At 44.7% G+C, this 20,578-nt stretch overlaps 1 protein-coding gene across 2 annotated transcripts in view; it reads left to right on the forward strand.

Moving 5' to 3' along the window:
- atad2b (ATPase family AAA domain containing 2B) overlaps positions 1–20,578 on the forward strand; it is a 49,118-nt gene that overhangs the window by 1,054 nt on the left and 27,486 nt on the right. Inside the window, exons 2-24 of one of the 2 annotated variants that reach the window (XM_023953092.2) lie at positions 1,488–1,654; positions 1,796–1,827; positions 1,914–2,061; positions 2,208–2,307; positions 2,396–2,522; positions 2,696–2,842; positions 3,276–3,351; positions 3,430–3,531; positions 3,710–3,821; positions 3,894–4,009; positions 4,099–4,273; positions 4,399–4,487; positions 5,008–5,167; positions 5,377–5,467; positions 5,671–5,982; positions 6,183–6,330; positions 7,232–7,418; positions 7,521–7,706; positions 10,129–10,264; positions 11,043–11,239; positions 11,817–11,976; positions 14,543–14,665; positions 16,593–16,721. In XM_023953092.2, coding sequence (XP_023808860.1) covers positions 1,488–1,654; positions 1,796–1,827; positions 1,914–2,061; positions 2,208–2,307; positions 2,396–2,522; positions 2,696–2,842; positions 3,276–3,351; positions 3,430–3,531; positions 3,710–3,821; positions 3,894–4,009; positions 4,099–4,273; positions 4,399–4,487; positions 5,008–5,167; positions 5,377–5,467; positions 5,671–5,982; positions 6,183–6,330; positions 7,232–7,418; positions 7,521–7,706; positions 10,129–10,264; positions 11,043–11,239; positions 11,817–11,976; positions 14,543–14,665; positions 16,593–16,721 — 3,220 coding nt within the window. The remainder of the gene's footprint in view (positions 1–1,487; positions 1,655–1,795; positions 1,828–1,913; positions 2,062–2,207; positions 2,308–2,395; positions 2,523–2,695; positions 2,843–3,275; positions 3,352–3,429; positions 3,532–3,709; positions 3,822–3,893; positions 4,010–4,098; positions 4,274–4,398; positions 4,488–5,007; positions 5,168–5,376; positions 5,468–5,670; positions 5,983–6,182; positions 6,331–7,231; positions 7,419–7,520; positions 7,707–10,128; positions 10,265–11,042; positions 11,240–11,816; positions 11,977–14,542; positions 14,666–16,592; positions 16,722–20,578) is intronic. The other variant, XM_023953093.2, reaches the window with a different exon arrangement.

The following is a 20,578-nucleotide window of genomic DNA, read 5'->3' on the forward strand; positions in this document are numbered from 1 at the left end:
GTTGATTAGCCAACACAGTAACAAGTTGGACAAGTTTTTGTTTTTGCTTTTTGAGAAGTTTCCAACGCTTCAGGGCTAACACTGAGGACCCCAAGGGAGGCTATGGATGACACAAAGAAGTGAATAAAAACCCACAACATGTGCATAGTTTCATGGAAAATGATAGTTTGTCAGTTTTAGCATGGATTCTCAAAGACAACTGCTGATCTAGGATGGCACCAGCAACAATAATGCAGTTTTCATTGGGAAAATTCAAATGCAACTTTATTTATATGCCCGTTTTTCCTGCTGCAGAACATCTCCAAGTATTTACATAAACAAATAAATAATATAAACTCCCCCACCCCATTCACACCGCACAAAATCAGTCAGCCAATACTGCAATAATGTGGGCTAAGCTAAAAAGGTGAATCCCTTAAAAGAAAGTGTCTATTTGCTTGACATTTTCTGAATACGTGTGGCCAGTGCTGGACTTTTTTCTGAAGGAAGGGCTAACATATCAAATGGTTCCTGTGCCTGCAGCTGGTGCATGACAGCTGACGGGACTTTAACTTAAAACACCTCTTTCAGACTGGTGGTAACCTGTATTGCACCAACATAAGGTTTATTTTATTTATTTCAACTCCCATATCCCCTTGAACCAGTGGTCTGCAGGTTTTTTGGCTAAAGGAGCTGTTTGGTCCGGTTTCTTTGTGGTGAAAAACCCCAGCGAGAGCCACAGGACTCCACTTTGCGGTTCAGAAAAACACACTTTGTTGTTGTGGCTTTTAAGCTTTTAAATATTTAATGTAATTGTAGCAGGGTCATATTGGTCTGTATCAAACTAATTTAATTTATTTTACTTTAGACAGCAGTACTGGTACTTACAAGTTACTTTCTTTCTGCAGCAGATTTATTTGAATAAACATGCAAGAAAGCTAAACATGGAAGTTTCTCTCATGTCTTTGATGCACCTTCATCCTTTTTCGCCTTTTACAATTGAATATAAACAAAACAGCAGTGGTGAGGAACCTAGTAAAAAAAAAAAAAATCAATACATTTAAATGCATTTTTATAAAAACTTTGTCTCTGAGCAGCAGCTAGACACGTTTGTGTAGCAGAAGATATTTCCTTAATGAACAGTTCTGACTGTACATTCAGCTTTTTACCATCATGTTTGAATTTAAGAGGAGTTATCAAGCACAGATAATCGCTGGATTTTAGTGTAATGTTAGCAAAACGCACGTTAATGTACTAATGTAGCACCACCTCAAATTTAAAATGTAAACATAAATGACAAAACTGAAGTAATGTTTTATTTATTCAAAGGATTAGAGAGATAAAGAAGCCACATGTGTCTCCAGAGCATCCGTTTGCAGACCTAAACTGGTTATTTGGTCACATTTAGTAATTATCTTGTGAATTTCCTCCTAAACATGCAGACATTTTCTGCTGATTTATGCAGAGTTCTGTCTTTCCTCTCCTGATTGCTGCTGGTCTTTGTGCAGAAGGAACCCGGCAGCGATGCGAGCAGTCCCAGCAGCCCGCGGTTGGGGCCGCCTTCCAAACGGACGCGTCGGCAGACGGCCTCCGAGCGAAGCTCAAGCGACACTTCGCCGTCGCCGCAGGCAAAGGGCCAGAGGGTCAGCTGGGACATTCCCACGTACCGCACCAGGTCGGCCTTTCACGTTTTATCGGAACGCTTTTAAACTTTTTAGGCTGCTGTATATTGATTTGCACTTTTACGTCCCCTGCCTTCTTTATTTAAGGGCGTAAATGAAGTTGCAGTAAAATAGTTTTCTCTGGTTTCTTCCAGGCTATCCTCTCGCATAATGCAAAATGGGCACGGTAATGCAGTTTTCTCAGCATGTTATTATTTTCATTTATGCCAATTTGGATAGAATGCCGTTAAAACATCGTCTCTGATGCCACAGCTCTTAGAAGTCGCAGGAGTGAGGACAGCGGAGGTGGAGATCACTCGCATATAAACGGCCATGTGGAGCTGAAGAGGAGCTGCCGGGTGAAGAAGAGCCAGTTTGAACACCTCAATCAGAGCCTGCTGTTTGACCAGCTGGTGAACAGGTACACTCCACCAATTCCACTCCTCCGAAGGACTTCATGTCTGATCTGCTCCCACTAACTTTGCATATATATATAAAACAGGAGCTGACAGTTAACATTTAAGATGCTTTTATTTTGACATTCTGCCTGGCCTTGTGTGAACGCAGCACGGCTGAGGCGGTTCTCCAGGAGATGGACAACATCACCAGCATCAGGCAGAGTCGGGAAGTGGAGCGCCTGCGGATGTGGACCAGAGACACGGAGGAGGTGAGCGCAGTGCCGCTGCTGGAAACGCACCGCCGCCTGATGTGGTCGGGTGAACATGGGCGATGGCATCAAAGTCCCCTTCTTGCAGGAAAACATGGATATGTACTCCCGGGTGAAGCGCAGGAAGTCTATGCGGCGGTGCACGTTCAACATGCCCGCACACCACAAAGTCATGGGGAAAACGGAGGAGGAGGAAGAAGAGGAAGGGACAGAAGGTCTTCTTTTATTACTACATTCTTCTTAAATCATAGCTGTGAACATTTTTATCTTTCAAGATCCTATGTGTTGATGTGACGACCTCTAGTGGCGCTTATGGTAACTGCAGCCAAGATATAGCTGCTTTTGTTTCTTTGTAAATTAATTTTTAACAGCATCTTTTAACTTTAAGAGTCTCATGGTGAAGAAGAAGAGGAAGATGCAGAGGAGGACGATGAAGATGATGAAGGGGATGAAGCTGAGGAAGCAGAAGAAAACGACAGGCCTTATAATCTGAGGCAGCGCAAGACGGTGCAGAGATACGAGGCGCCTCCTATAGGTGAACACTCTTTGCCCTAACCTTTTTTTCATTTTTTTTTGCTGTTCTTAACATATTTTTGTGGCATATCTCTGCAGATGAAGGAAGTATCTAAAGAAATTTAAGGAGCAGGCAAAATTATTATGTTTTAAATAAAAAAAGCTTATTTGTGAAGTAGAAAAAAATCTCCCTGCGTTGAGCTCTCAGCAACGGGGAGGGGAAGGGGGGCGGGGGTTTGCTCCACGTCAGCGGTCCCGCCCACAACTCGGAGGCAAATTTTCTCTGCAGAAACTATGTCCAAGAAAACAACATGTTTTTGGATTTTTGGCTAAAAAAAACCCGGCATACTTCTAATTTTTAACTTTAAAAATAGACCAAAAGACGATCGGAGTGGGACTTTATTGAAGTGATGTATTTTTTTGTCAGCTTGTAACCACTACCCTCTCTGTCACAGAGCCCGTCAACAGAAAACAAAGCAATCCTTCCCTTTTTGACACACACCGATCGCCAGCGCGAAGAAGCCATATAAGGTAACGAGAGTTGCTCATCACGACCACCGAACTCACCAAGTTCTTCTAACTTTATCAGAATAACCATCTGCCGTGCAGAGTGAAGAAACACGCCATTCACAGCAGTGACACGACCTCTTCCTCCGATGAAGAGCGATTTGAGCGGAGGAAAAGCAAGAGCATGACCCGGGCCAGAAACAGGTGATGGCTGCGGGTTTTATTCCATCCTCATTAAGCAGATGCTGCTGTAATGGATCTGTTCCACCTGAAGTTAGTTGTAGTCACTTCCATCCTCTTCCCGGATGTTTCTAACCGTTCCACACTCTGAGTTTCTGCTCCTTCTGGAGATTTCCTCATCGGAGGTCATTTGCCTCCTCAGATGTTTGCCCGTGAACCTGACAGCAGAGGACCTGGCTAGCGGTGTGCTTCGTGACAGAGTGAAAGTGGGTGCCAGCTTGGCTGACGTGGACCCCATGAACCTCGATAATTCGGTAAGTGGGAAGTCTATCAGCTTCCTCCGTCATGTGATTATGAAAAAATGATGCGTCGTTTGTCCCGTGTAGGTGAGATTTGACAGTGTGGGAGGCCTCAGTTACCACATCCAGTCACTAAAGGAGATGGTCGTGTTCCCTCTTCTCTATCCGGAAGTCTTTGAGAGGTTTAAGATCCAACCTCCCAGGTGAAACCCCGCCCCCGACATTGTCCTCAGATCGTTTTCTAATTGGACTTTTATGCTAAGTACTCACGTTTGTGCTCCTTCCTTTGTAGAGGCTGTTTGTTTTATGGCCCGCCGGGGACCGGGAAGACCCTGGTGGCGCGAGCGCTGGCTAACGAGTGCAGTCAGGGGAACCGGAAGGTTTCATTCTTCATGAGGAAAGGAGCCGACTGTCTCAGCAAGTGGGTCGGGGAATCAGAAAGGCAGCTACGCCTGCTCTTTGACCAGGTGGGTGACGTGGGAGGGGTTTGAATATAAACAAGCATCGGTTGTAAAAATGTATAAACGGCCTGATATTCTGTGCAGAGGCCAAACTCTCCAAGCATCACTCTTTTTCCTGCGTTTTTGCTCAGGCTTACCTGATGAGACCCTCCATCATTTTCTTTGATGAGATTGACGGTTTGGCTCCGGTTCGGTCCAGTAGACAAGACCAGATACACAGGTAGCTTAATGCTGGGGTCACCTGTTCCACACTGCATGCTCTAGTATCCAAATACTCGGATACTCGTGACATGTTCCCTAAAAATCTAGCATGATGTCAGAGTTTCCTGATTCACGATCTTCATAAAGAGGCTAAATTATGGAAAAAATACATGTGGGTTGGTGAAATTAAGGCTGTAAAATTGCAGAATGATAATGAATTTTACAAACCGAATGCGTCAGGAAGTAAAAAAAAAACAAAGTAAAGTGTCGGTGAAGGTTCTCATTTTTTTTTGTTTTTGCCGTGGAACAAAATTAACCGGTCATTTTACTTAAATAAGATATTAAAAATGTATTTTTTTTTAAATATAGACAATTTGAATAAAACATAGAATGAATATGAAATAAAACAATGATATATGGAATGGTGGTTTGATGTGTGAATCGTGGATCTTATTTTGTTGATTTAAAGGTTTTGCATGAACATCGCTGCCCTGCTGGTCTCAGCCTTTTTTTTTTTCCCCTCCTCTCCCGGTTTCCAGTTCTATTGTGTCCACTCTTCTGGCTCTGATGGACGGTTTGGACTGTCGAGGGGAGATAGTGGTCATCGGTGCTACAAACAGACTTGACTCTATCGACCCGGCACTCAGGAGGCCTGGACGCTTTGACCGGGAGTTTCTGTTCAGGCTGCCCGACAAAAAGGTCAGACCTGAACGCCACGACACGGACTTCCTTCAGGAAGCACTTGTTGTTCTTGGAACGGATCAAAAAGATTGTTAGATGATTCTTGGAATATTAAATATGTTTACTTTTCCTGCATTGATCAGAATAAACCGCTCCGAGTGGGTGGGACTCTTTCCTGACAGGTCGCTTTGCATCATTGGTTTTGTTTTTCTGTCTTTTCTTTGAAGGCCAGAAAGCAAATTTTGAAGATTCACACGAGAGACTGGAACCCCAAATTGTCCGAGCCATTTCTAGATGAACTTGCAGAAAAATGTGTTGGTAAGAGTGATGAACAGGCGGGCGCTCGCCGCCTTTCCTGTCGGGCTTCACGCCTAAACCCCAGTTATTCATGTAGACCTACAGGGCAATAGCACACGGCTTCATCAAGCTGCAGAGGGACTGTTTTGTATCGACTGACTCTTCTTGATGAATTTAAAATGAATTTTTCAGATTATTGAGTAAACTTTCTCGGCCTCGCACAGGCTACTGCGGCGCCGACATCAAAGCACTTTGCACGGAGGCGGCCTTAATGGCGCTGCGCCGCCGCTATCCCCAGATCTACGGCAGCAGCGTCAAACTCAAGCTGGACGTCGCTTCTATCGTCCTGGGGCCCGGCGACTTCAGCAAGGCCATGAGGACCATTGTCCCAGCCTCCCAGAGGGCCCTGGCTCCGCCGGGTCGAGCCCTGTCCCCCGTCCTCCGGCCTCTGCTGGACAGCTCTCTGTCCTTGGTGCTGAAGGCTCTGCTCCGAGTCTTCCCCCATGCTCAGCCCGCTGACGGGGACTACATACAAGGTTAGATCTGGGAGCCCACAGAGGCAGCCATGTTTTTCTGCTGTTGCTGGCTGATGCATTTTATTTTTTGTTTTTTACCCTTTCCTCTGGTTTTTGTGTCTAATCTGTAGCATTTGCCTCATTTTGTTCTCCTCCCCATGAATCCTTCTGGACAGTTTGTGATGTAACCTGCTGTTTTCTTTGTTTTTTGTTGTTTTAAGGCGATGACAATCATCCGTTGGAAGAAGATTTGTACAGCGACGACAATGAGGATGGCTCTGCCTCCATTTACGAAGTCCAGCCAGCTGCATCCCCAAAGAGTCAGCCCTGCTCTTCTGCAATGCACAGAACCTTCCTCCACTTCTCCTCGTAGGTTTTTCACACATCCTTAAAAACACGGCTCTGTTTACTTAGTGAAAGGAAACTTCTGCTTCATTGAACGGATTTTGATTTAATTACTTCTGAAAACCGAAAAGTTTAAAGACCCACTCCAATGAGGATGTGTTTTTAACATGTTCTTGTGGCGTTTTTGGGATGATGGTTGACACGTGTAAAGAGAATTAAGCTTAACATTGCATCTCTGAGTGTCTTATTTTTCTGACCTACATTTCTCTCTGGAGTAAAAGTTTCAAAAATTCATAGTAAAGAGGAAAAAACTCATGAGTTTCTTCACTCTGCGGACATTTCATTTGGAACAGCAAATCATAAAAACAGAATTAATGACAATAATACCGTAACGTTTTTTAGCTTCTTGCAACATAGGAGGAATCTAGTTTAATAACGCCTCACACAAACAGTTATTTAAATAACTATAGCCTAAAGAAACCGCTAACAAGTCCATTCAACTCTTCAAATCACTAAATTCTTCTTCTGCTCTCTGTAGCAGAAACATCTATAGTGCCCCCTAGTGGTTGTTATTCAACACAAGTCGCACCTAATGTCAAACTATGCAAAATATTGCGACTTATACTCTGAAAAATGTAGTACCGGTATTTCTTTATTCGAATTTTGAGTCCGGAGCCGACAAAAATGAAAGCAGTTTGAAAATCGCATTTGTGACGTTGAGAAAACGCTGGGCGAGCAACTAGCTTCATGTTCCGCCTCATTCTGATGCATCCACTCTTTTTGCTAAAAACGGCGTGACCATATTTGAAGACCAGGGGAGCTAAATGGGTCAAAAGATGATCGGAGTGGGCCTTGAAAGGTGCATTTGGCTTTTCTGCGTTCTTCTAGAGGATTCCAGATTAACCGGAAACTTCTCTGCTTCCAGCTCTGCCCTTCAGCAGCCCACGTCTTATCGCCCCCGACTGCTGCTGGCAGGGGCCCCCGGCTCCGGACAGAGCTCCCATTTGGCCCCTGCCTTGCTGCACCACCTGGACAAGCTGCCAGTGCACCGCCTGGACTTGCCCACTCTGTACTCCATCAGCGCCAAGACGCCGGAGGAGTCCTGCGCTCAGGTGAGAAGCTGACTGGGGGGAATTTTCCGACGCTTTCCCGTTTGTGGTTAACTCGGAAGGAAAAATCCTCTGGTCAACTGGATTGTTGTGGGTTTTTTTAAGGTTTTCCGCGAGGCCCGCCGGAGCACGCCCAGTGTGGTGTACATGCCTCATATCTCCGAGTGGTGGGACACAGTTGGCGACACCGTGAGGAGCACCTTCATCACGCTGCTGCAGGATGTGCCCTCTTTCAGCCCAGTTCTGTTCCTTGCTACTGCGGAGACGCCTTACTCGAAGCTCTCTGATGAGGTATGTAGCCATCCGTCAGGCCGTGGACCGGTACCGATCCGTGGAACAGTTCCCACTAAGCCACAGAGGAAAAAACAAAAACACCACCTACATTTGTTTTCTTTATAGTCAGATTCCAAAGGAAGTTTTATTTTGAAAAACTGCTGGAATCTCTCCACCACAGCCGACTCATTCTGGTCGCGTTTCAAGTTGCCTGTCCAGTTCGCCGACCGTTAAATTGAACCCCCAAAGCGAGAAAAGTTAACAGAAAACATATTTGGGAAGTTTCTTTTGAAAGAAACAAGCCAGAGAGGAAACGGAAAAAGAGCCTTCGCCTTCAAAATAAAAGAAAAGCTTCATTTAAAAAAAAAAAACATATATATATATAGATATAGATATATATATATATATATATAGATATAGATATAGATATAGATATAGATATAGATATATAGATATATAGGATGGTATACCCAAAAAATGTGTTGTTCCCACAGACCATAATAATAGTAATGCAGAACATTCAGCAGCCGGCTGTCTGATGTTACGAGGAAGTTGTTCAGACAGTGGATTTGTTTTAACGATTATGTTTAGAAATGACCAGTTTTAGTGACATCACCGATTTCCTGGTGTTCAAATATACATGTATGTATTTGTCATCCAGATGATAATTTGGTGCAATCATCTCCCTTTTCCTCTCAATAGTTTGGGCCCCCGGAGGCCCTGAACACCGGAAAAAACAAACAAGATCTGTTGCGCTGTCCAATTGGACATTAAGGCGATTCCAGCTTTTTCTGGAGGATGATGTGAAAACTGTATCGGGTTAAAAATGAGTCTATGATTATTGAGGGGCTCTTTTTGATGGAGGTATTTAAATGTGGGGGCTCTGCTTTTGGAAAGTCTCCAAACTTCCGCTCCAGACTGTGATGGGGGCTGAGTGCATTTCTAGCGGTTCAGCGTGTGATGGTGCCCGCATTGCTGGTTGTGGAGGGGGGGATCTCTCGAGGCCCGGGTGTCCTGCGGGCAGTGTGGTCTCCCCGTCGGTGCTCTGGCTCTGAGAAGCCCCACGACAGCTGCTGCCTCAGCTCCAAACCTCAGCGGGGAAGAGGCAGCATCTCCACTCACACCGACACCGCCGGCTCGGGTCCAGCTTCAGAGCTTCTCCTTTAGCGGCGGCTGCCTTCTGCTATAGATCGACTCTTTTCCGTTTTAGACTAACGAAAAGCAAAATAGCTGTAGTTGAAGTGTCATAAGCTGTCGACACTGTGCCAAGGACACACAACATGTAATTTATTATAAATATGTGACTGTTTATGTGTCCAATATTTATATTTTAGACAAAACCACTGTGCTTTGGATGTAAATATTTAACTATTTCTGTATTTTCTCCTTTTGTTTACACTAGAAATGTTTTTTTATGGTCGTTTCTATTGGTTACAAAGGCGTGCACTTTGGTAATTTTGGTTGTTGCAGGCGAGCAGAGCGTGTTCTGCCCGTCTAACCTGTCATTTTCAGCACATTTCCTCCGTTTTTTTTCCCTTTTGGAGGACTGTAGAAACATCTTCTAGTGTGGAAAATGCTGAACCTGCCGTGTCCTGAATGGGCTTTAGCTGCTTCTTGCCTTTTCCTTGTCTTCATACATTTTCTTTCATGTTTTCTGTGAGGCGAACAAGCACAGAAGTAGAGGAGAAGCAGCTTAGTTATTCTTGGTAAAGGCTGAAAGTTTAAGTATTCTACTTAGCGTGGTCGGAAACCAAAGTCTTTAGGAGACAATTTTCCTAATTGAGTGGAACATCCCAAACACTTCTAATCCAAATTAATCCAATTTCCACAAAAAAATGTCCATTTAATTCGGCTCGTCTTTACCAAACCAAAACCTCTTTAATTTCAGCGGAAGCAAGTTAATGAATTTAGGAAGTTTACAGCAGTTTGTGGGGAAGGAAGCAGCTTTTTGGAAGTTAAACTCTGAGAGTTGAGTGTAACGTCCATAAAATGAAGTCCTTTATTTAGAGAATGGATGCTGATAGAGTCTGCAAAGGTCTATGGTCTTGATCCTGTCACATCCAACTGTCAGATGGTGCTTTGATTCAGGTTGTGACATGAACGTCTAACAGCTTCATGGTTTTTTTGTTTCCAGGCGTCATTCTGTGCTTTGCCTCCCAGATGTTTGCCTTCATGGAGTCTTTAAAGTGTGGTTTGCTTTGAACCACATGTAGTTTCAGCTTTTTCCAGCTGTTTCCACTTTTGTTTTCGGAGAGAAACATTCATCTTCTCCGCTGTGTTTCCTGTCAGCAGCTTCCTCGTATTTTTCTGTCTTTCTGCCTTAACTTTGAAAAGCAATCAATCAGTCAGGATGTGTTCTGCATGATGTGATGCTGAACCAGAACTGAAAAAGGAGAAGTCATCCGAACGCATGTTGTTGTTTTTCTCCTTTAAAACTCAGGTGAGAAGCATGTTTCAGAAGGTTTACGGTGAGGTCGTCGTACTGTGCCCTCTGGGAGAAGAGGAGAGGAGGAACTTCTTCTCTGACCTCCTGCTGGTTCAAGCTGCCCGACCGCCTCCACGCCTCAGGAGTACAGGTGCTTGCTCTGCTTTCTTTCTCCCGCAGGATGAGGCTGTGAGGATTGTGACTGCTGTCAGTCCCAGAATGCTTTGCTGCTTGAGTAGACTCTAGATCAGGGGTCTCAAACTCGCGGCCCCCAAGATGATATTTTGCGGCCCCCGCCTTAATATGAAAGTTTAATGTTGATGTGTCCCGCCAGTTTGTATGAGTGACACTTTTTCAGTGTTGTGTGTTGCGCTGACGAACCAACCAATCACAGTGGGGTATATGACTCTTGGGGGCGTGACGTTGACCGGGCTAGAAAGCAGGGGAACATTTAGGGAAACCTGATAGCCCCCTCCCCCGAGCACATTAAAGAGTTTCTTACTTTCCTTTCTTTCATTTTCTAAATACATGCAGTCAGTGGTGAACTTGTTTCTGGGTCGCTCTGACCCGGAAGAAGGTTAAGGTTATGATATTTTGTTTGAATTAGGAACAGAAAAAAACGTTCTGGGCGGACTGGACCACAAGCTCTTCGCTCCATTCTGATGGATCCACCTGCAGACAAATAGATCCATCCTTTTTCCTCGTCGGAAAAGCGGGACGGGGTTGTTCCACGCCAAAAGTCCCGCCCACAACTCAGACGTGAATTTCTAACGAACTGCTGCGGCTGAATCTACGTCCTAGAAATGGATTTTTATAAAAACCTTCTAGCTAAAAATGGCATAAGCATAATTACTCTGACAATAGATCAGAAGATGATGGGAGTGGGTTTTTACTCCATTTTCACTGCAGTGCTCTTTTGCTTTTCCCAGCAGAAAGGTGCAGCGAGGTTCTTCAGGCGGCCGAGGCTCCAGGCCAGAGAGTCCTATCAGCAGAAGAACAGCGCCGCCTGGCTGAGCAGGAGGAGAACACGTTACGGGAGCTGAGACTCTTCCTCAGGGACGTTACCAAGCGCCTGGCCACTGACAAGCGTTTCAGCATCTTCAGCAAGCCGGTTGACATAGAAGAGGTAAAGAGTTCATAGTTTTTATGCTACGTTTTATGCGATTTGCACGTCAAACTCTGCTGCCTCTGTTTAGACGCGGCAGCTCCACTTTTGTCCAGAAAACCTGAGTTACTAGATCGGGTCTATTTCTTGTAAAAAGCTCTACAAGAGGACCTCTAATCACGTCTGTATGTCTGGGTTCAGGAGATCATTCAGAAACTCTCCCACTACGGTGAGCTTCACCATCTGCTGCAGGAGCTGCAGCTAACTGACGACGCTTTTAGCTGTACTCCCGTCTCTCTGTGACCCAATTTGATGACACATAAAAACAATTTCATAAAGTTCCGAAGCAGAACGATCAGATTCTCCTCCTCCATGTTGGTTTAGGACTCCATCATCGTGTCCTTAACGCGTCACGGGCCAATGATGAGTTCCTGATTGGTTGACACGAATTCTTCACCGAAGTTCAGATGTTTGAACTCTGATTACATGGCGATGCGCTGCAATGCAACGCTCAAAACACGCCGTTTTGACTGAAACTGGACGCCCTCGCCGCACGAATCCCATTCGCAATGATCGTTAATTAAATAACGTTTTCCAGGTTTCCGATTATCTGGAAGTGATTCGACAGCCAATGGACCTATCTACCATCATGACTAAGATCGACACCCACCGGTATTTAACAGTCAAGGACTTCCTCGTCGACGTCGACCTCATTTGCAGCAACGCTTTAGAGTACAATCCCGACAAGGATCCTGGAGGTGAGATTCCTATTTTCTGATGTGCTCCTCTCTGCACTCAAGATCACTCAGGGGTTTTTCTCTGTGAGATCCACAAACGTTGCATTTTTATGGAAATGGTTTCATGTGATCCTTTCGTAGGAAACACTTTTGCTGCGTACTGCAGGTTCTTGATAATCTGTTGACCATCCAGATTAAAACCAGAATATGTTTTTTCTAGCCAAAAAAAAAGCAAAACCACATGAAGTGGAACCATTAAACTCCTGCTGACGGCTCCTGTCTGTGTCAAAAAGCAGCCCTCCCGTCTTAAAATAGCATTCCCTCTAGAAGGTTGCATATTCATGAAAGTTTAATTGCACATCTTGAATGCTAAACAGATTTTTTTTCCCATTTCCTTTGGAGCACTTTCTATTTGGATAAAGTTGGCTCCTTAATGAGAAGTGAAACAAACATGCACTAGCTTACAAATGCATTCGGTATATGTCAGCGCTGTAAATACTGGACTTGTTTGCATGACGGGAACCATTCTGGCACGTGGAGGACAGGAATTTGTAGGTTGAAAACCAGAAAATTGATGTAAAACGATGATTTTAATTCCAGTTTTTGGCCTTCAGACCTGTAAAGACCCGCTCCCGTCATCTTTTGATGTCTTCCCAGTGGTCTTTCCATTATGATTATGCCGCTTTTAGACGAAATCTAAAAACCTGTGGCGGTTTGTGTTGAGCTCATTCAATGAACTTGTGAGAACATTTCTTCCGCCCAGAGTGAAAAAGTCGTATCTCGGCCTCAGCAGGCGTGGCGCCGGATCATTTGTTGGAATGCAGAGTCTACAAACGATACACGAAAGGGTAAAAAGGCAATTAGGAGGATTAAAAAAAAATGAAGGCTAACGAAGCTTCTTCACGGCTCGGCTCGGCGCTGAGGCCGGTCGCAGACGCTCCACAATTATAATGCTGGACCCAAATGTGAGAAGAAGAAGAAAAAAGAAAACCTCATTATCCCTCAACGGTCCATTTCTCATTGTACATGCTCAGTCAATTAAAAGTTCAGTTTCTTTTTTACTTCCTAACTATAACTTCAGGCGGGAAAAACGCCGTGTCTCCAGTCAAAGCTGTGTGTCTCAATGTCACAATTACTACTTATCTGGAGGAGGAACCCAGCAGTGACAGGCTTTTACTTTGAAGGGCACAAACAGAAGGGATGTTTATTGGTTGTTGGTGAGCGTGGGGAAGAAAGATCTGCTCTGACCTCTAACCCCTCTTCGGCTGACAAACGTCTCCACACACTCCGAAACACTTGGGCATTTGGAAAAGGGCGCGCACGCGTTCGAACCACGGAAATTAAGCAGCGGCCGGCCAATTAGAGCGCTGAAGATGACAGATTGTGACCCCTCGGCCCCCGCTATGCCGGCACTGGAGTGAAGAAATAAAAAGTGTTTACAGCTTCTGCAGAGCCTCAGGAAGGAAATGTTGTTTTAGGCGTTGGTACATGTATGAAGGAAGCTGCATTAAAGGTATTAAAGATGCAAAGCGGTCAAGAAATGATGCATGTTGATTTCTATGGCTGCAGCCTTTTCTCTCATGGCTGTGTGGTTCTGTCCTGCAGCGAATCTATCTATGGGGTCCAGTCAGGGTCAGCTTACAGTGAGTAAAAACGTGGCTTTAAATAAGAAAAATAAACATTGTGAACTGGAAAAGCCCATTGGCTACCATTGACTGTATCTGTGAACTGGAGCGAGTGAGTGACGTCACCCATAGATAATGGTTTATTTATTGAAATTGTTGTGTGCTTATTAGACAAATTTATTATCGCAAATCCAATTTGCGCAACTTCACAGTCAACGGTAACGCAGCTACTGCCATGTTGGAGCCAGACGTCGCCAGTAAGCGGCGATTGGTCATTCTGAGTTTCTATAGCAACCACTCTCACCAATCAGAAGTGAGCTTGTTGGACGTCCACAGCCCCGACCACTTGAAATTGGGCGAAATCCGTCCAATATTCAAAATGTTGGGGGACCAGCAGGCTCCACCTACTTTCATTGAGGCATGTGATTGGTCAGTTTATAACATGAATACCTGGAACTACAGAGAAAACATATAAAAAGAGACGATTATCAAGAACAAGGTAAAAAGGAACGGTTCTTCTGACTAATAGAACGACTGAGTACCAGCTGTTTGTTTCCCTATGGAAGTCTATGGGATTTTGACTTCTTGGACTTGGAACGCCAGTGGGGAGGAGTCACTCTGTCCAGTTCTCACACACAGTTAATGTTGGCTATTAATGGTGTCATTCCTCCTCTGATGTACTAAACTTTGGGCGAGCGTTTAAATTTTCATTTTTTTTTTTTATATCAAGTTCAAGTTTATGTTCAATACTTTTCCAGCTGTTTCCAGTTTTTTTGTGTGTTTGAATTTACTTTAAGCGGATCCAGATTTGACCCCACATGTGTCTGACCGTTCTGAAGCTGTGAGAAAACCCCGCCGCCTCCTTCCTAACACGATGCTTCTCCTACAGGCATAACATGACCAGAACACGCGTTGATCCGCGCAGCATTAACGCTACGTTTCTCCGTCGCTTCCTTCCTCAGACAAGGTGATCCGGCACAGAGCTTGCAGTCTGAAGGACACGGCCCACGCCATATTTGCCGCTGAGCTGGACCCGGAGTTTGACCGCATGTGTGAGGAGATAAAGGAGGCGCGCAAAAAGAGGGGTAAGGGCTCCACTTTTGAGATGTACAGCGTGTCTCTTCACCAGCAGACTGCTGAGAAATAGTTTCTGGATGTTTCAGTGTGCTGGGAAAATGAATCCTAGTTTATGCTGACTGCGGTTTCCAGCCCACCTTCTCTGACCGTTTGATTTTAGTCTTTTGTTTCACACAATACAAAACCTGATACCCCCCCCCAAAAAAACAAAAACCAGTGGTTTAGTCCACAGGTCTTGAAAGCATTAAGTCTGTGTAGAGTTTGTGAGGGGGATGCCTGCGGCGCGGTCCTGTAAGACACAATGTAGGGTTCATAAAGACACAAGAACACAACCCTGTAGTATTCACATTTATTTTCAATTTAAATGTTTTTGTTTGACTATTTTATGTCATTTGAAAGAGCTGCGTGGATGCATGTAAACCTCTGCAGTTTTCTTTTGCAGTGAAATAGGCAAAATATGAAGGCAGGGCGTCTTTCTGATGAAAAATGCTGTGACTTAAACCTCAAGTTTTGACTATGAATTTATTTTTTGAGCTCCTTTTGCTTTAGTCTCGTTATGAAGCGTATAATTCCATAAATATATCTGTATTTTTGGCACATGTTGCATCAGTAGAGGTGGAAATCTCACAACGCCATTCGTTCTGCGAATCAGGAGGCGACGATTCCATAAATCAGTCTTAACAGGATGCTCTCCAACTCAAGTCTAATAAAATAAATAGTACCTACTGAACATCATCTTTTAATACAGTGTGGAATTGTGCAATGTGATGAGGGATGTTTCCTAAATACTTCATTTTGGAGCGACACAGCTGTTGCTGCAGGGTCGGCCATGTTTTTGAACAAATGTGATTAAAAAAAAATCATTTCATTGATGCATTTCTGAGTATTTTTCCTTTTGAATGGCTGTCAGTCCAACTGTTGCAAAGACGTTCAGTCAGAATGAATGAGCTTTTGGGATGTCACACCGGAGCAGTAGTGCATGGGCGTCTGCCCCGTCCAGTGGCTCAAGCTCAGGTGGGGCAGAAGAGAAGATGGCACATTGCTGCGTTGCCCGGACATATTTTAACTGCGTCCAAGGCTGGATTTTGTTTCTAGACGCTCGTATTTAAAATAAAACTTAACACAAATGAAGAGGCTGACTCCTCATCCCGCAGTGGGGTTCTGTCTGGCCGCCAGTTCGCCTCCCGGGAGCCTCATCCGCCCCGCGTCAGACTGTCCAGGTGTACCCGCCTTCTGACAACAGTAGTCAGGACGGGAATCAATGGGCCATCTGGTTCAGAGGGGTACCCACACTCCGTCGCTCAAATCACGCCGCTGGACCTCAGATCACCTCTGTAACATTGACTTAACATTGAAAGCGTCTGTCTTTGCGTTCGGTGATAACGCAGCTTGACCGTAACCCGTAATCCTAAACTTAACCCTTCGTCTGGGTCCGTGCGGGCAAAAAAAAGGTTCCGCACTTGCCGCACATATTTGGAAAGAGACGTGCTTTCTTTCTGGCATTTCAATGCATTTGCTCTTTAAGGTAATTCAGCAATCCACGTGTGCTAGCATCACGGCAGATCTGGTTTTCTGCTGCAATGTAGCCTAAATTCTACTGTAATTCAAAGCTTTTTTCATGTTCTTATCAAAGTTTATCTTCATGTGTGGTTCTATCAAACACATTTGTTTTGTCGTTCCACACATTCTTCAAAAAGTCTTTATTTGGAACCAAAAATACGTCACTTTTCACTGTTTCTCTATCGTTAAAGAGAAACTTTTGAGAGTAGAGACTGTCAGTCGGTGTCAATGCACCCCCTGCCCCCCACTTTGCATCAAACTCTACTCATGTAAGACGCAGCCACCGTTTGTTTCTCACTTTGCACACACAGTGTTTTACGTGCACACAATGCAGAACCAGTGTTGCCTTGCATTGATGGCAGTTCTCCTCTGCAGACTTCCAGGCGCCCGTTGAGCCGGCAGCTTCTGCAGGCGCACCGCCGGCTCGAAAGAACCACGACACCGGAGAGGAGCGGACCAGGAGCAGCACTCAGGGGGAAGTGACACAGAAATCCTGCACCACAAGTAAGGATTCCTCAAAGTTTCTGCACCCTTCAAGGTGATGTTTACGCACCTGCCGGCTCCCTCACAAACGCTCTAGAGAACAGCGAGCAGCCGTGTTAATGAAGCCTTCTGCTTCAACCATTCAGAACGTGAGCGCGCAACACAGCAATTACACGCCGCCTGAGGTAAACAACATGCGTCTTGGGGTGAAGGGATGGGCAAAGGACAGGCAGGGGGCAAACTAATGAGATTACCAGCTGAACAAATGAGAAGTAAGAAGGACTTTGTTCTTTTGATGTGGGCACAGGAGATTAAGATCTGTGTCTTGAGAAAGAGAATTTAGCATGAACCAGTTTGTTAAATGACATTAAAAACATGTTGCTTTTATTTTGAAAAGTATTTATAAATAATGGACTAGACGGTAAAGGTACACGATTAACAAATGTAATTAAACGATGGAGTTGGAGATTGTGTTTATGTAGTTTTACAGACGACCACTAGATGGTGCTATTCTCCCATTAGAATATCTTGAGTGAAGCCCGTTTTTTGGTGTATGGACCTTTTTTTTTCTTTTCTTTTTTCCAAACCAGGTTACACTATTTTGAAAGAGCAATTCTGTTCATGCAAAGCTGGACCTTTGCTTGTAAATTGATTTCTGACTTTTCTCCTTTCGTTCCCCTCAAGGCTGCTTATTATCATCATTTAGTGGTTTTGATGTAACGTTTTAGCAATGCGTCATTAAATCAGAATGAAGTTGATGGGATAACTTATTTTGACAGAATTTTGTCCTTTTGTTTTTCTTAAATTAACATAAAGTCATTTTGACTTCTTTGGAGTTCATAAGTCAGTTCTATTATGCAGCTTTGGTCAATACTTAGGGGTGTATTCAGACTGGACACTTTTGGTTAGGCTAAAGTGAACCAGACGATAACACGGAACCAATATTCAGTCTGAATACACCCAAACGGACCAATCTGACCCATCTTTGGAGGTTCCTTCTCCAATTTGCTCTGAGACTCCTCCGTCTGAGTACAATCCGTCGTCAGAGCGGATCAGCTGGACCAAAACGGCCACCGTAGCCGACGTAAACACAGTCAGAATGTGGCAGCAGGTGAGCCGTGGACAAATGAAGCAACGATTGTCGTGTTATCACCACAAGGAGAAGGAAAAGAGTCCAGCTACTTACTCGTTACTTTTATTTAAACACTGCTGAAAACGCATTTCATTCGCTTTTCTGTGTCTCGTTACGCGCCGTGCGCTGCTGTGACATCACCCTTCAAGCTACCTTGTAGCTTCCTTAACAGAATTCTCTCAAAACGGCGCCATAACACCACAACCATGAGACACAGCCACTCACTGAAATGTGGTCGGATGAATGCAGACTCGTCAAGACGACTTCTCTCGCTGTTTTCCAGACAATCGATGTGCCATAAACACTTATCCCTTCATACTCGACGTCTCCGCATCACTGCTGTTGCTGGCATCCTCTGAGTTAACACGGTAACCGCCTTGCAGCACGCCTCGCCGTGCCCAAGTAACAAGTAAAAGGTTTTGTTCCCGACGTTCAAAACTGGTAATGGAAATGCGACGTTTGGATAAGTTAACTGTCCTGATGAGGGTTACAGAGCGCAGCAATCCGTCTTTCCCTTTTTGTTTTGAGCCGCCCTCAGAGTTCCTGGCCAGCGACTGAGGAGATTTTTAGTCATGTGGTTTAGTTTACAAGCTTTGGTGCGGAACAGAACAGTCCGCTTGATGCCGGTGTGAATACAGACTAAACGCAGGGTTCGGGACTTGATACGGAACAAAGGAGTTTTCGAGTCTGAATACACCCTGATAGACTTTTACTTTGAAAAAGCAGCTTTTTGTCAGGGTTATGACCATTAGGGGTTTTGATGCTGTCATTTATGAATTAGTTTAACTTCTTTCTCGTGTCCAGCGAGAAAGGTGGCCGATTGATCATAAGTCTGAACGCAAAAGGTGTTTTTATGTGCTGGTTTTGAAGAAGTAAATAGAGAATGGTGGCCTTCGCAGTCGGGTCACTCCGAGCCCCCCCCCCCCCCCCCCCTTTTTTTTTCTTTTCTGGAAGGTCGGCACACCTGAAGGTCACGGTTTCCCTCCGCTTTTCCTGCAGGTGGGAGCCGGTTCTGAGCCGTTTAGTTACCTGCAGCTTTACTGAGCTTTCAGCTGACCTACCCTTTGCCCCCCCCCCCCCCCCCCCCCCCCCCTTCTCCTCAGCTCTGGGCAGGCAGAGTTGAAAAGTGCCTGTGATATGCACTTCTACGGCTTTCGAAGCGTCGAGGTGTTTTCCGAATCAGGTGTTAAAAGCCCGGGATGAGCCCAGCCGTGGCGATGCAGATGGCTGGGCCAGATGCTGCTGCCAGGTCACTCAGGGTGGGGAGGGTGGCAGAGCTTACAGCTGTTAATGCTCAGAAAAACAGGAAGGGCGGGCTTCCATTAGCGTGGTGGAGAGCACTGTCACAGTCTTTATTTATTTTTTAGTTTTTTTTTTTTTGCAATCCTTCCCCATCTCTGCCACTCCCTCCCTGGAGAACCAGAAAAGCCCATTACAATGAGCCTCAGGCCCAGGTTCACTTGTAGTGCACAGCCACGAGGATCTGGTTCAGGCAGAGTGCCTTCTTTTCATTCATAATTAAGCCATCTCAGGTGTCGTTTATGATGCTCGGCAGGCCCTTCAAATGCTTTTGTTTTCTGGTTCTCGCTTTTATTTCCGTTGGGTGCGAAAAGAAATTTAGTTTGATTTAGGTCAGCGCTGTTTCTACGGTGTCAAAGTAAAAGTCTGTCGTCGTCTGCTGAGCTTTGAGAGCAGGAGATGTTACCGGCCTGAACGACGCGTCCTCAGAATTTGCTGGGTAGCTCGCCTGAGGCAAAGACCACCGAGCCGCTGCGCTCCTCCTCCCCCCACTGTCGTGTTCGCCACATCACGCTTCACTCCTTCACGCCCATTTCCCACGTCAAGACTTCACTGTAATACCTAAAGTCTACAAAAACCTATGTTTTATTTTTTAAGCTGAAGTCATTTCTACTAGGGAAGCTCTGATCTGGTTTTGTTCGATTTTTTTTCGAATCCGCCCAATCAGAGTCCCACATAACGCATAAAAAAATCACCTAAACAGAGATCTTCTGTGAAATAGCTTGAACAGTTGAGTAAAAATAATAAAAATAGGCGATAATTAGCCATGTGAGATAGTTTGGTGACAGTAGCTTTAGGATCTTAAGAACGTTTTTGATCATAGGTGATTCATATCTCCATTAAAAAGACTTGGGGGCAAAATCTGTTGTGGCATGAATATGCTGCATTTTCACGACTAGCTCATATCGATGTAAGGATTTATCGTTTTATTTATTTTTGTAAATGCCTTCGTAGGCCATTTTCTGCAATGAGACAAGCCATTATTACTTCTTTAAAGCGTTTATTAAAAAGGTTATTGATCCCAGAGATCCAGAGACTTCTAGTAAAGGTTTTAACTGGAATAAAAGGTTTACAATGTGCAGCGCTTATCATACTAAGAATAAAATAAAAACCAAGCCCTTGATGATTATGGCGTTTTATTTTATCCCTTCCTGACCGCCAGGGGCGGTACTTCAGAGCTTGAAGCTCCGCCTCTGGTTGATTCATAGAAGCAGAGTGGGTAGCGTAACTTTCGTTCTTTGCGTTTTTATTGTATTGTTGTGACATTTTTCTTATCCTGGTGGGCATATATAAAAGAAAGTTGAGCTCAAATCTGAATATCTATTTCTATATTCAAACTGTTGAGAATTGGAAGCAGACCGAAAAATGTGTCTGAGTTGTGACGTAGAAAATACGCTGGGTGGGACCACGAAGGGCTGTTAGCTAGCGGGAGAGGCTCTTAGCAACA

This window comes from Oryzias latipes, chromosome 24 (assembly GCF_053564925.1).
Source record: "Oryzias latipes strain Hd-rR chromosome 24, Olatipes_Hd-rR_3.1".
Classification (NCBI taxonomy): domain Eukaryota; kingdom Metazoa; phylum Chordata; class Actinopteri; order Beloniformes; family Adrianichthyidae; genus Oryzias; species Oryzias latipes.